The 16,472-nt window shown below is 37.9% G+C and overlaps 1 protein-coding gene across 1 annotated transcript in view; it reads left to right on the plus strand.

The window, feature by feature from the left end:
* The window catches only part of HECTD2 (HECT domain E3 ubiquitin protein ligase 2), a 1,329,650-nt gene that overhangs the window by 326,813 nt on the left and 986,365 nt on the right, over positions 1 to 16,472 (plus strand). The window contains exon 2 of the mRNA XM_044056649.1: positions 15,987 to 16,116. Coding sequence (XP_043912584.1) covers positions 15,987 to 16,116 — 130 coding nt within the window. The remainder of the gene's footprint in view (positions 1 to 15,986; positions 16,117 to 16,472) is intronic.

A 16,472-nucleotide genomic window follows, 5' to 3' on the forward strand; every position in this document is an offset into this window, starting at 1 on the left:
ATTCCCAAAAAATGTTAATATTGCTTATAAAAAACTGACATAGCATTATATGACTTTTTGATGGATAATAGATGTTCTGAAACTACTTATGAATTGTTAAGGATTCATAAAGCTATGATCCCTACATGTTTTTGGCATTCCAAAAATCCACAGGGATATAATGAATTCTACATTTAAACCAGTTGTAGCAGCAGAAGAGTCTAAAACTTATCCCTTCACCATCTTTATTGACAAGCTTCTTAAGCCCATCTTTCAGAACAAGTCCATCATGTTAAAGGACTAGTGGGACTTTCTTGGCAGGCTTATGCCTGATTTGTGGAATAATGAGAGAGGACTTCTTACTATCGATGTAGTGATCTTTTCACCACCATACTGGCTGAAAAAGGCATGAATCTATTTCATGATAGTTTGGTTGACTTTTAGCATAGAAGATTAATTTAATAACGTAAATGGATTCCTTAGTACTTGATAACAATTTCATATTTTTTGAAGGGCAGATTTTCAAACAGATCAAAGACATAGCTATGGAAGCTGCTTGCTCCCTGGTTTATACCAATTTGGTTTTGTTAACATAAGAGAAGCTTTGTATGTTTGTCACAATTTTTTTTAAGTATTGTAGGCTTTACTTGAGGTACATGGATGACATTTTTATTTCATGAGAAAGTCCTGAGAATACTATTCCAAGCTATGTTGACTACGTCAACAGCACAACTAATTACTTTAAATTCACTTTTTATTTTGACAAAAATGTCATGAACTACTTGGATGCCATGACTGGGCATTCCAATGAAAGATTTACATCTATAATTTACAGGAAACCAACTTTAGCAACTCCTACTTAGATCATTGTACAAGTGCCCACCCTTTCTCTGTAAACAAAAACATTTTATAAAAGGGCAGTATATAAGAATTGTCCTAATGACCTACCTGTATGTTTGGAGAAGCATGTAAAGAATTTGACAGCCTTTGTTAAATGATTTTAAAAAGAAGTCATGCCAGCAAATAAAAAAGAAGTCATGCCAGCAAATAAAATATTAGTAAGGAAGTGTTGGGGGAATGGTATAAAAGATGCAAACCCCGTTTAGCTATAGGGTTGTTTGAAAATCAAGAACCCAATAATTTGCAAGTCAAAGAAAATGTTTCAGTTTTTGAAAGACCTCTGATGGTACAGTATGACAACTCAAAATATGTTAAAAATATTGTAACTGAGAATTGGAGTGTTATGAGGGCAATTTCAATGGTATATGAAGTGGTGGGACCATATCCTAATTTTATGCTTAAAAGAGCATGTGATTTGAAGAATATTTCTGAGAGTAATATAAATAGTGAAGTCATTAAAAGACTGCTAAATGTGGTTCCTGTAAGCAGTCTTCATTTATTTTGGAAGATGAATTTTTAGCACTTGACAATAGATTTAGTACCATCTTGTCACTTCAGAAAGACGATTGTTCAACTGTTTGCATAGTGTATGTGGCCAAGTGTTTAGCCTGCCTGAATTATTATGTAGGCAAGACTGAAAGGCTATTTAAGAAGAGAATTTATGAATACTATAATAATATAAAGAATATGAACAGTGATAATGCTCTATTTAAATGCATGCAATTGTGTGGTGGATATCGGGAATTAAAATTTGCCATTTTAGAGAATGCTAATACGAACCCATGTGGGGGAGATTGGGAAACAAAACTTGAATATAAGGAATTGTTTTGGCAGCTCAAGCTTAATGCCAAATTTGGTTTATATGAATTGGTTTCCATTCAGTCTGTGCTGAAAGTTTGTTCAGCAAAATTATAATTTATTACTTTTAAAGATTTAACAACTATTTGATATTTACTGATTACATGGTATATTTATATTTTTAGATACTTTTTTTGCTAGTATTTAATATTTTATTTTATATTAATGGGGGAGAAAGCTTTAAATGTGTAATTGATAACTTAAGGTACTAGTATAAAAGGATGTGATATATTCTTTGTCTTGGATTCTGATGAAGTCCTTTGACTATTTTGGGATGAAAGCGCTTAATTGTATGTATTAAAAACTGTTTGCTGCTTCAGCTGTGGAAAGCAAGAGGGATCACACACAAGTGGCAGAGTGTTACTTCTTTGGCTGGGTAACAATGCTTGGAGGATGCAGCATTCTCCTTCCCATTGACGGGAATGCTCCTGTATATATTTCCACCCTTTTCACTGAGTCGCAAGGTACTTCTGAAAGTTCAAATTGAAATACCAAAGATCATTGGGGTAACCCCATGGGCCAGGCAATCTTGGATCTCCCTGTTACTGGTATTGGCCAAGCACAATTACCACAGACTTCCTCACATGCTGGATCTGCTCATACAGTCTCTGGGGTGACTTATTCAAATCTAAGTTTTAGAAACTTGGACAGCCTGGATGATTTAATCTTGACTCCATTTAGGCACTTTTTTCATGAGGATGTGGAACAGGTATTGGAAGCCAGAAAACATGCTACTAGAAAATATAAAAAATGGATAAAGTTTTCTAAGTGGTGCCCACATGGAAACAGAGGGTCCATTGAGGTTAATATCAATTTGTGTGAGCTGCTTCAGGATGGCTTGTCATATGTATCTGTACATTTACCAGCCATGTATGCTTGTCTGCCAGTGGATTCTCTTCTTGCTTTCTTCACTTTTGGTAAACCAGTTTGTGAAACGTGAAAGGAATATTGCATGAGGCCCACTTGGAAGCAAATTCTTCCTTTTGTGGGATCTAAATTATGCTGCTAAACATTGACCATACCAGCTTTTGAACTGGCAGCTCACACTGACATTAACTTTCTTAGTGAGGAACTGTTTTGCCTATTGCTCTGATATCTGCAGCAGAAGTTCCTGAGCTGCAAGCTCTCATGGTAGGGCAACCTTTTCTGGTTTCCACAGGGATAGGGTTATATTAGTACTAATCCTTCATGGTGAAAGTGGTCTCAGAATTCACTCTTTCAATGTATTAATCTCCATGTGTTCTTTACAGAGTATAAGAATAAGGGAGAGAGGATATTTCATGCCTTGGATGTGCATAGACAGCACATATCCTACCTTGACAGAACAAAGCCATTTAGGAAGGGGAAAAGACTTTTTACTTCCTTTTGTGGGGCAAAGAAAGGTCAACCTTCCTCTAAGCAATCCATTGCATGTTGGTTGTCCTATGATATTGCATGTTGTTGCACCCATCATGGCAAGGCAAAAGCACATTCCACCAGGGCTATTTCTTCTTCAGTGGCATACTGGAAAGGAGTGGACTCTAGAAATATTCTAGTGGCAGCAACTTGGTCCTCTGTCCATACCTCCATGAAGAACTGCAACCTGTATGCTTTTCCTAGATCCAGAGTAGGCTTTACAAGGACCATTCTCCATGCACTCCTGCACCCTTTTCCTTCCTTCTGCCATGTTGGTTAAACTTTGTGAATTTTCCCATATTTCAGTAAGGCAGTGTATTTTTTTAACATATTACAGTTGCTTAAGTTCCTGCCTTATGGGCAGTACCCTCCCACCATCCCCATTCTATTGGGTGTATTGGAGTTGCTGCTGTTTTTGGTTCAATAACCTTTTTACTATGTGGGTGGCATTAGGTTTGGAACAGTAGTTGGTCACCAAAGCTTGTGTTTCCATCAACTGTTCCTATTTGATGCTAATGAAGGGATCCTGTCTGTGAATATGAAGGACATGTTGTTGTGATAGTATATCTCGCTACGTGCATGGTGTGTGATTGAAGGGTTGAGAGCCGAAAGCTTCAATAAAATTACTGGCGTTTCTTTTGTTTTTTGTGGTTTTTGAACTTTTTGCCTATCTGTGAATATGAAGGACACAGACCGGCAGTGGAAGGAGTTCTGAGCTTTGACAGACTGAGACAGGGAGAGTGGCAGGGCATTGCTGTCCATATAGCAGTAAGCCAGTGTGTTCTACCAACATCAGCTAGTACATGTAAGTGGAACTTGTGCAACTGTACTTTATACCCCTTAAAATAACCATAGGGTATCAAGATGGATGCCTTAAATAGGCCCATGGAATTGTTAGCCTAGTAAACACATATGAACTCATAAAAGTTAGATTTTTTTTGTTCTTTCTTATTGCTTACTTACCTACCTTAATGGATGGTATAAATTCGAGTAAAATACTTGACATAAATGAGAAACATCTTGCATATCGATCTGATGTTTGAAAGGACATAAAATTCTCCTTATGGATTTAATTATAAATTTATTTAATTTAAATCTATGACTGTATTTTAATCTAAACATTAGAACATACCTACAAAGTAAAATACAATGGGTTACATCAAAGAGACTGAAAGGTTTAAGTATGAGATTATCAAAGTTATTATATAAAATGTTATAATACTAATGTTCATAAAGATTATTAGAATTGTAATGAAATATATTAATTGCTGATTTGGATGAAAATAAAAAAAAAAATGATTTTTGCCATCTAGTTTAATAACTTCATTGGTCTGAGTGATATTTTCATGAACATTTATGCATAGATCATTTATCACTCCTTATAACATGAGTAAAATATGCAAGAAATGGAATGTTTATAATGTAATCAAAAGAATAAAGCTGTCTGGGAAATGTACTGTTGTGAAAGTTTAAATGAATATTGGTTAAAATGAAAAATATTATGAAACATTCTTGTCTGATAATTGTCATTTTTCTAAATCGTTTGTTTCATTTAATAATGCAATCCTTAAGTATATCCAAAAATCTCTGTATACTTGGTTATGAACCTTATTCTCTGCAACTAGGAAGCTCATAACAAGAAATTGGAACTGTTAGTAAAACACCTACATCTCAAGAGTTTACTTTTCTCACCGACAATTCACAAATAATTGAATCTTACAAAATTGAATTTCTGTGTTGTATTTATGCAATTAGATAAACACAACAGAGAACAGAATAAGATATTTAGATATTAGGCTTGATATATTTTTGTACATGAAGTTGAGGATTTTTTTATGAAGTTTTGAAATTAATTATATAAAGTGTGGACTTTATTTCTTTGAATTGTGGTGTATTTTTGTACAGTAAAAATAATGGGTCTGTATCAGGAGATCGAAGTTTCAAAACTTTGAATCCGATATGGTCGACACCATACGATCAAAGTATTAAAACTTCGAATCTTTTAACAAAGTTCTCTGCACAACACGGAAAGGGAAGATTTCCCTTTTCTGTACTGTAGTGCAAACTTGGACTTGGTATATTTAAGTAGCGGGGGTGCAGGGGTGCTTGCAACCCTGCTTAGAGCGTTTAAATGGTTTGTTTTTGTAGGTTGTTGTGTTTTATTACATTTTCGATGTTTCAAGACTTCGAATCTGATATGGTCGACACCATATAATCAAAGTTTTGAAACTTTTGATAATGTAATATAGACCCAAAATAACTAAGACAATACTGTATGGTTCTTTTTCTGGGCTTTAGAATTCTGGTGAACATCATCTCCTGTCAGGGAGATGATTACCAGGAAGATGATTACCAGGACAACAGGCAGTGTTATGGAGAGTTCAATCAGTTCATTCAAACAGCTTGTAACACTAGAAGTGTTGTCAACCTCACTAGAAATGGTTCATTATGGACACTTGCATATTACCACCTTCTTTTTTTCTGCAATATCCAAGGCAGATCTCAAGACACAGTTGAAAGGTTGAAAGATAATCATACTGTTGACCTATGAGGATCTTAAGCCTAACCTTACATTTCCATGATAGTGTTTAGTCCTTGTATTTTGCAGACAAATAACCCAGAGATGGGTCAAACAAAGATATGTTGAGACATTTAGATGTTTCCCGTATCCATCAAGGACAGTGGAGCTAAACTGGGGGTGAATTTGCAGCTGTTCTTCAATTTCTCATAATTGCAATTAAATATCATACAAAAAGTTCTTTGCTTTGTGTGAAATGGAAGATGGTTCCAAAGAAGTAGTATTCCCTATGATACATACCTATCCCTCATACATGTTCTACTCATTTTGCAAGAAAAGATTGAGATCCCTTGAACAGGTTTTTACAATGCCATTGGACTTGTGAATATGTAATAGGTCTGACAGAATGGGCCCTGTTGAAGTTCTCTGCATGAAGAAGAGGTTGCCTGTCAGGAGCCTATATTATACTGAAAAGAGGTACAGTGTGCATAATTTTTATGATTTAGGCCCTTGATTTATTTATTTATTTATTTATTTATTTTTTGAAAGTATTATCATTCCAGTTGTGGCAAGTGTTTGGACAGATGCATATGGAAAGGGGGATTATGCAAAGATCTCAATGAATGCCAAGTACAGTGAAACAATTATATCCCTGGACCAGAACAAAATAACCTTAGATATGAGCTGTGCATTGAGGAAAGAGCTTTCTTGCAACAATAGATATGTGGTGATGCGAGAACAGTTCATTTTCAACATAGGTTCCTGGGTTAAATTTGTGAGCTAATGTGTTATCAGTGACTTACGTAAGTATTGTCATTTAGCTTGGAGGATTTATCTTAGAAATAGTGGGTGGTGCTAATTGCTTTTGTGAGGCTTTGATATATATAGTGTGCACTGTTTTGCCCTCGTCAATTGCTTCAATTTTTGAGGAAGTTGACCAGGTTAAGTAAGCAGGAACTGCCCTTTGAATCAGAACTAGGCTGGGTCACAAGTCTGTAGATTGTCTATATCCTTGCTTATTAGTTCTTTACTGATCTTTTTCATAGCCATACAAATGAGAGTGGTCAGGCCTGTCTGTCAATAATTACCCAAATCCATTAAGCCTCAATTTTGTGCAAAGAAAAGACTGCTGCTGAAATCCATTCATCTAGCACAAAGCCTGTTCTGAGGCTGATATGCAGTAGCTTCTAAAGAGAGTCACAGAAGTAATGTTTCAGGCTGGTAGGCAACCTGGTATGTTATCTGGCCCTGTAATGGTAATGTTCCTGGCCTTAGTTTCCACCTTGAGAACTTACTCTTAGGAGATCGGAGGGGTGGTATTGATGTGGGTGCATGATATGAGAATATTGGAGAGGAGGGAGGGGGCTAATGTTTTAGCTAAATTTGTCTGCAGGTAGATTGACTATGTACTCTGTGTCCAAATATGTGAAATAATTTGCTATTAACTCCACAGAGTGCAGGATATTATTTCTGAGATTTTTGGCTCATTTGATCAGGATCCAGTTTCTTGCTTACTGTAACAAGGCCATTTTGGCACCTTGAGAGAAAGACTTATTTTGTGTGTAATTATTTTTTTTTCTTTTAATTTAGAGCTTGTTTATAGTTATGGTTTGCTGTAGAGGTTTATTCTTGAATTTGGCATTGTACTTATTTCTGAAGGGCCAGATGCATCTGTGCAGCTATTTTCATTTGAATTTAGTAGAGAATGACTCTGCATAAACAATGTGGTCATAATGATAGAAGGGCTTTTGAATTAAGCAAAGTCGTCAGTTAGTTGTAGATTAACCTTTGTATAATCTTTGAATCCAGAGGTATTTGAAGATGCTTCAGTCATATGGTAAATGTGACTGACTTGTGGTCTGATTTGACTAGGGAGAAAGTTATTATTGGTGGGCAGCATATTGCGAAGGACAAAGTCCAGGATTTGGTTGTCTCAGACTGGGTTGTGGACTAACTGGTCCAAGGTGTTTGTATTGATGAAATCCAGACATTTCTGGGCATACATGTTTGAGGATGAATAACCCTCCTATTTTATGGAGAGGTAGTTGAATTCTCCTTGGGGAATGATGCTTGGCTTTGTGATGAGATGAGGTAATGCCATCTGTGCCAGGGAGAGTAGGGCAGTACGTGTACATATGCCAGTATAGTTGGCTGGAGTTTTGTAAAGAATTTTATGTTGTTTGACTATCACACTGATTTATACAGATGTTTCAGTTAAAATATATTTGTAAAGTTACATGTGTTAAAAATGCATCAACAGCAGGCCCTGCTGGGCAGAAAGAATGTATGCATGTATATTAGGTTGTATTGTTTTGTCTGATCAAATGTGTATGTTTATCAGAGAACCCTGGAAGGGTGGAAAGTTTGAAATTGTGTTACAGATTTCAAATGCTGCCACAGATCTTAGCAAAGCTCTATGTGTGTATTTTACTAGAGTCAGGTGACCAGAGGTGATGTCACCTTCTAACCAGCACATGGTTTCTTTGGACCTCTCACAGCAGCACTTTGGAACCTGACAGGAAAGATTTCTGACAGGATATACATCTCACACATCCACACAGACAGAGATGCATCATCTGGCTTTTGCTATGGTAGGACACTCGGCACACCTCAGCTTGCCTTCCTTTAGTAAGTAGTCAGGGAACAGTAATTCTTTAGTCAGTCAGGGACATTTAGTGATAGTTTAGTGTTGTTTTCTGCATCTGGAGAGATAGAGAGAGACTGCTGCCTTTAGCACCTTTATCTGATATGATGGACCTGAACTTTTGTGAGAGACATTGAAACCCTGCACTGATATAATCCTGAACCAGGTTTCTGTGATGACACATGCATCCGATTTTTTCAGGGTAAGGAGTGCTTGTAGGGAGTGAAGCTTTTAGTTAAGGCTCACTCTGCTGAGGAGCAATACTGTAATATTGTCTGGATTCTGACTAGTTATGCTGGTCTTTAAAAGAGTGAACTTGCCTAAAAATGGCACTATTGGAGTGGACAAAGATTTAGCCTATATACAAAATCCTTGCAAGGAGAGGTGCTGGCCATTCCTGACAAAGCATTTGGGACTGTTTACCATTTCTTTCAAGGTTGATATATGTATTATACCCCAAATTTAAATGATGTCCAAAGTTAAGACAGTTGTTGAAACTGTTGATGTTTTGTTTGTATTATGTCACCATTCTTTTTAATGGTAGAATGCTGTTAAAGACAAGGTTTATACAAGTCCTGGACATGTATTCAGGTAGCTCCATCATGACTCTTGATCTTCATATAGACCAGGGATGTGCATCCCATGTCATTTCCACCCACATGTACTATGATTCTGCCATTTGTGTTTGCATGATGTGGTGAATCTTGGTAGTTAGCCCTGACCCTTTCTTTGCATGGTCTGATGAGTGGTGCATCAGTGTGGTCACTATGGAGTTACCTGTAACTAGAAATACTGGAATTTGTGAAGGTTTGCCTTATGGGATTTTGAAATGAATCAGTGTGATTCTTAGATGCATGTTTGATGGTTGCTGCTGTTTGTGATGTGTTTCTTAGGTTACATTTAGGTGGCCTTGCATTGGATCATAGAAAGTTACTAGGCTATTGCCTCTGAGGCCCTTACAAGACTAGCCAAGAATTTAGCCCATGTTCCTACAAGTCAGCACCCAATGCCTCTGTCCAGCAAGGACACCGATGGAATCTCATGGGTGTATTTTCTGTTCCCCATCCAGTTGTCCGGGTTGCCCTTAAAAAGGGTTAATGAGGTACTCTGCTTGGCATGGAGAGGGAGTCTGTTCCACAGAAGGGGGTGTCTCTGGAACACAAATCTGTCCCGCCAACAAGTCCTATTGAGGTCACAGACCAGGTTGAGGTGACGCATGTGGGTTACTCGAGTGGAGCTTGACTTCTAGATATGCAGCAGTCCCATCAAGGTGTGGTCTTAGATTGCTTTGTATGCCAGACAGAGGTTACCTCTGAGGAGTCTGTGTGAGACTAAGTAGAGGGATGAGGCTTTTAGCCTATATGTATAGGGTAGATGTTTGAGGCGCTGGATTCTCCAGGTGAGGAGCCTCCGTGGTCTCTCCAGCTGCTGTGTGTGCTTTGTGAGGTACATGCATTGTACTCAATAATGGGTCCTATAAGGGAAGAATACAGGGATGGTATGACCACCTTGTCCCTGGATGCGATACCTTTCTTAATCAAGTGAGCCATTTAGAAAGCTTTTCATACAATGGAGGCAATATGGTGGTCAAAACTCAGTTTGCTGTCAACCTGGGTGCCCAAGTCCCTCACGACTGATTGCATGCTTAGGACCTTGGTATTAATGTGATAATTTGTGGGGATGTCAGTCTGCCCAAAGGGGGTGATGATGCACTTTTTGTCATTCAGTTTGAGGCTATGATTCTGGTACCAGTCATTTGTTTCGGTGAAGACCCTCTTGGAAGATGTCCACATCACTAAGGGAATTGATGACAATGCTCAGCTTGCAGTCATCTGCAAACTTGGTCAGCCATTGCCCACTGGTTTTGACCTGGACCTCAGGAAAGTATATCCCAAACAACAGAGGCCCCAAGACTAATCCCTGGGGTACATTGCTCGTTATGGGTCTACTGCTTGAAGTGGCTTCCCCTATTTTGACAGGCGGTTTTATCATTGAACCGGTTTGCTATCCATCTGGTAACATATGGATTGCTGCCTAGTTGAGAGAGTTTATCTATTATACCTGAGTAGGAAATAGTATTGAAGGCTTTGACCAGGTCAAGGTAGGAGGTGTGCTCTGTCTTCCCCTCTTCCATGGCTTTGCTGATGGTCTCTAAGTCAACTAAATTTAACAGGCATGACCTCCCTCTGACGAAACCAAACTATGCGGGATCAGGTGTTTGTAGGTCGCCAATGTCCTTGTTAATCACATCCAGGATAATCTGCTCCATGGCCTTGCAGATCAGGCTAGTTAGGCTAATGGGTCTATAATTTCCTGGATTAGTGGATGCTCCACCTTTGTATAAAGGGATGACAGTGGCTGTCCTCCACTCGGCTGGGACAGTATTCAGGCTTTGGTTGACTAGGATGCCTAATGATCCTGCAAGTTCCTGCCTGAGTTCATGTAGGATATAGCATAGGATGTTGTTGGGTACCATGGAGGCTGAATTTTTTGCCTTTGAGAGGGCAGTGATGACTTTCTCCCTAGAGATAAAGGGAGGGGGGCAAGTGTTGGGGATGTCCTGATTTACTGATAGGGGACAAAGGGGTGAAATTTTCACTGAACCTGTCTGCCAGCAGGTTGGCTATATCTATGGCATTTGTGTATGTGGTGTCCTTGACTACCAGTTCTGAGCAGATCTGAGTACTTCCTTTGAGATTGAGGATATATGTGAAGAAGGTCTTATGATTTTCTTTAGTAGATGTGGCCAATTTGGACTCGAAGTTTGCTTTGGAGGATTTCACTAGTGCTCAAATTTGCTTGTTCAGGCTAAGGAGAGATTGCTTCCAGTTAGGCACCATCTCCTTCTTGGTCCTGGACAACAATATTTTTCCTTTTATTATAGAGTTTATTTATTGCAGATGTCCACCATAGAGGGGTTTACCTTCCTTGAGGAGGAGGATTTTGTCCTTTCTGGTATTCCTGATTCTGTGTAGCTATATAAATGTTCGTATAGTACTCTGGTGTAGGTTTGGACATTTGTGCTAGTTCCTACAGAGGGGAAAGGGGCTGCGAACATGTTTACAACCTCCTGAGGGAAGGTATACTCAGCTTTGGAGAAGTTTTTTTGTTTGACCCCAGCTAGGGGGGGTCGGAGGAGATGGTGACTTTGAAAGTGACTGCTTTGTGGTCAGATCTTACCAGGGAGGATGACACTGTAGGGATGCTGCAGTGGTTACTCATGTCAGTTAATACCAAGTCCAAGATGTTATCACCTCTTGTGGGGGTGTCGACCAGCTGGCCCAAGGCATTTGCATAGATGAAATCAAGGAATCTCTAGGGATTTGTGTTTTGGCATGAGTAGCTCTTTCAATCTATGGTTAAAGTCACCCAGGATCAGGGTTAAGGTTTGAATTGATATTCAAAGAAGTCCAGATAGGTGTAGTGGGCATCTTTAGTCAAAGTTGGTGGCCTGTAGCTAGCTGTGATTTGAATAGTTGTCTTGTCCGTGGTTAACTGCACCTGGACTGTCTCCGTTGTGTCATACTGTTTGACCAGCCTGGAGGTGTGTATGTCTTTAATATATATTAAAACTCCACCTCCATTTGCTTTGCTGCCCACAGTTTGGGGTCTGAATGGTATGATAGGATGAGTAACCTGGTATGGCCAGAGTGCTCTCCACAGCTTTAAACCAGGTTTCTGTGACTGCACAAATGTCGGTATCTTTCAGGGTTAAGAATGCTTGCAATGACTGCAGTTTCATGTTTTGACTTCTAGCTAGCATGACCTTTAATTTGCATTTTGATAAAATTTTCATGTTGGTAGTTTTGACCTCATGACATTGCCTAAAAAAGGAACTATGGGGAGGCAAGAGCCTTTTCCAGATGCCTGAAGCGCAAGAGAGACAGGTGCAGGCCATCTCTAGCAAAGCATCATTGTCTGCCGATCATGTCTTCCCAGGCTGTCAAGTACTGGATCCCCTTGGAATGAAATCCGAAATTAAGCAGGTTAGTTTATTTTTATGAATCTTTGTATGTGCAGGTCTATGTGACTGGTCAGAGCTTTGTGTGTTCTTAGTGTTATGTGGAGTGGTACTGAGAACCTGCTTATTTGTTGTGGTTTATGAGATAACTTTGCTTCCAGTAACATTGCACAAGTACCTCTCTCGCACATTGTGTCTACCGGTTTAAGTAACAGGTGATTGACAGTATACATGAAACAATTGCTACATTGTTTCAACATGTCCATTTTAACCAGGCTGGCTACAGAGGTAGCTGGCAAGTCCAAATCAGTCTTTCCATTTGCTTCCAGATGTGGGTCGAAGGGGGGTGTTGAGCCTATGGGTTTGGAGTTATTTTACTGGAAATACTACTTGTCTAAAATAATCAGCTAAGTCTACATGCACAGAGTAACTAACGTGTAATCTAGCATGAACCGGAGACTCTTCCCACAACTGCTGACTGTTTAAAGTAGAATATAACTTGGGGGAATGTATAGAGAAACTTAAGGCTCTAAATGCCTATGTTTACACAATTTAGTAAGCTGTACCACTGCACATCTGATAATGTTACATTCAATTATCTTAGTTACAACACAGCAAATAAGCAACAAAAAGCTCAACAGAGCACACCAACCAATAACAAATATCTTGGAATTATTGCATCTGTAGCACATAATACCAAAACTTGCCTAGAAACCTTTTTTTGCCAGCAGATGGAACCAGTAATATATAATAATAGCAAAAATACAATATTTTAGATGTAAAAACAGTATAAGCAGCATCACTAAAGATCTATGGTTAAAGTCACCCAGGATCAGGGTTAAGGTTTGAATTGATATTCAAAGAAGTCCAGATAGGTATAGTGGGCATCTTGAGTCAAAGTTGGGGGCCTATAGCTAGCTGTGATTTGAATAGTTGTCTTGTCCGTGGTAAACAGTAAGTAATAATAGTAAAGGCCACTTAACCTTGGTGCTTCTGACTTCAGTTAGAGTAGTCCCGTCTAATTTAATATTCTCACAAAATTGAGCACTTGGTTACTTCCCTACTCCCTGGGTGCAGACTGGTGTAAAACCACCTTGTTCAGTTTTAGCTTGTGCACAGGAGCTTCAGCTTCCAAGAGCAATTACTGAATGCTTGTCCAATATAAATATTAGGAAAAAGCTGTAGGCAGCTGAAAACCACATAAAGTAGATGTGCTATTCCTGTGCCTGTAATAGTAATTTATAACAGTAAAAATATTGTTTGTTAACCAGGCAGGAGACAAAGTCCTTTTTCTGGGAGGGGAACTATGGGCAATGTCTACATAAGCGATTTGCTCAGTGCCATAGAGTAGACAGATGAGGGCTGAGAGAATAAAAGCCTATACCACACAAACTAGCTCACAGCATTAACCCCCTCTGCACCTATTGCCATATCTCACTTTCCTAGGCACAGTTTTGCTCAGGATGCACTTTAGATTTAAATTTTCTTGAGTCACTGATTAATTCATCTACCATTGTAAGGCAAAATGTTTTAGCATTTGTTAATCTAGTGATGCATAAGTGCTTTTGTATGAACTTCTTAAATTATAATGTTAAATGCAATAGGAATGTAAGGGGTTGCACTTATATGTTTTGATGCACTTTAAATGTTTCTGAAGCACTTTATTGCTCAGGATGCACTTTAGATTTTAACTTTCTTGACTCACTGATTAATTGATCAATTATTGTATAATTGAATTGAGTAATGAATGTAGTGAAATGTATATAAAGTACACCATTCTTGTGCATACTTTTTCCCTGGAAAGGCTTGATGCTGAAGTACTAGGAACGCAGTAAAAGTGGATGGTGACTGTTTCTCCAGTTTTTCAGTGTGTTTTTTCTGAAAACCATTATACCCACATCTAATGTTAAATGTTTTTTGCAAGCACCCAAGTGAAAAAAAGTTTCTTAGTTGTGGATATACTTCACCCTGATGTTCTGGAGTAGTATTCTTGAATATATTAAAGTGTTGTACACTATTCTTTGTAGTGAAGGCGTATCTGCCTCTTCATTCCCTGTATAGATATTGCTGTATCCATTAACTGCTAGTTTCCAGCACTGCCTTTATTTTCTGCTCTTTTCTTCTTTATCTTAGTTTCTTTACTTTTGTTACCCAGGATATTCTGGTTTAGCATGGCCTATCTTGCTTATTCAGTCTGAGCATGTCATTGTTTTATGTACTTTCCATCTTGAACTATTGTACCATTCTTTAGTATTTGCAGGGTTGCTATTTCTGTGTGGTGAATTTCCGGTTTCATTTTTGTATTCATGTTTAATGTTCTAATTGTTTTTGGTAGATTGCATACTTTATCACAACATTACAAGTAGTAGTTAAGCATTGTGTGCTGCTACCTCAGGGATAAGGGCAGCTTTAATTTTTTTTAATTTTTTTACTAGAGGCTATATTCCCTGAAAATGTTGCTTTTAAGAAAGAAACACAAATACCATTTGAGTATAAATCTCCAAAATTACTTGAAGTGTGGGTAGTGACCTCTTTACATTGTTTTTGAAAATAAAACACTATCCTGTTTAGTATTTTCAGGCATGATGTTTGAAAATAAACAATTTCTTTAGATGTTACCACAATATAAATAAAGACCAATCAGTTATCTAGCCAAGTAACAAGATTAACTAAGTAGCTTTAATAAAAAATTGTCTCACTGTCCTGTGGTAGTGTTGCAGTGTTAGTGGAACTGCTATCCGAGACAGTTTCTGTAGAGAACTTGTTCTAACAGCATCTCTTTATTTTACAGAAACTACTATGAGTTTAGCTATAGAAATATATTAACTGTAGATATGTCTTTTAGTTAAACTGTATGCAGCTATTAACCTGGTGCTGAGCAGCAAAAGCATTTGCACTAGGACATCTTTTAAGAAATAGCGTACTCAGTTACATTTCAGATAATTAGTTTTGGCACCTTTGTTATTCAAAGATATCCGGACAGTACCCACAAAATCGCTGCTTTGCTCCATGGCTGGATAATGATTGAGAGAGCCTTATTTGATCAAAATTTGATAAACCATAACTTAACTGTAAGTTTTTAGCAGTACATACTATCCACAGCCCAAATGGTCATACTATATTGCATAGAAATAACCAAAAAATATCATATCCATAAAGCATTTTAGATGAAGCTGTATCTCAGCACACCCCATTTGGGAACCTGTATTCCCACTCAGTCTGTAAACACACTAACTCCAAAAATGAACACTGGAGTAAGGAGAAAAGTTTTTGCCATTCACCTCAGTATAAGTGAAAGTCGTGCACTTTGTGAAAGTTAACTGTGTATATTTGTTTTTACTAATTACAGTCAAGTAAACAAATTATTAGTGGCCCACAATTTTGCTGCTCTTTTAATCAACAAAATGAAACGTGATAGATCATTTGGTTCTCATGAGTCGCACTCTTACATAGGGATAGGAGGCATTACTGGAAAATGAAAAGTAATGGATAAAGATGATGCTGGTGGTAAAAGGCACAAAGCAGGCATGCACTTTAAGGATTAAATTTAAGGACCAAGCAATGGAAAAGCAGTAAAAGGTTGCACACTAAAAATTTAATCTTCTACTACATGTTGGCATCTCCAAAATGAAATGGTTATAATGTCTGTAAATACATTACCAAGAAATTTGGATTTTTTGCACTAGGTATTTAATTTACAATAATCTTAAGCCCTATTTTCTCATTTACAGATTCTGGACCGGGGACCCAAAGGTCAGTTTTCTACATTAAGTAACTTCATTTCCATTATGAACCAGAAGAAAGAGTCATCTATCAACAGCTGTTCACCTACACAGCTTATTATACCCAACAACAAAAATGGTAAACAGTATAAACATTTGACTGTGTGCTGCAAAAAATGAGAATGTTCCTTTAAAAAAGTACAGATTTTCTAAGGTACATGATGAAAAATAAAATATTTTCAGAACATGAGCTCAACTTTTTAACAGGAAATGACAGATACGACTTTCCCAAGTAAACTAAACTAAGGGTTTCCTTATGCAACGTACCCTGAAAAGTTTGATAAGACTACTACTCATTAAGTTTAGTTTCTTTAAACCTAAAGTGATGCCATGCACTTTAGACATCATTACTGAACTGTGAAGCTGCAACAAAATAAAATCGGTGAACAAGAGGTGATTCAGTACTTACATTTATTTAATTATATGACACAACTG

The sequence above is a fragment of the Protopterus annectens genome, chromosome 14.part0 (genome assembly GCF_019279795.1).
Source record: "Protopterus annectens isolate FY-2018-M chromosome 14.part0, PAN1.0, whole genome shotgun sequence".
Classification (NCBI taxonomy): Eukaryota; Metazoa; Chordata; order Ceratodontiformes; family Protopteridae; genus Protopterus; species Protopterus annectens.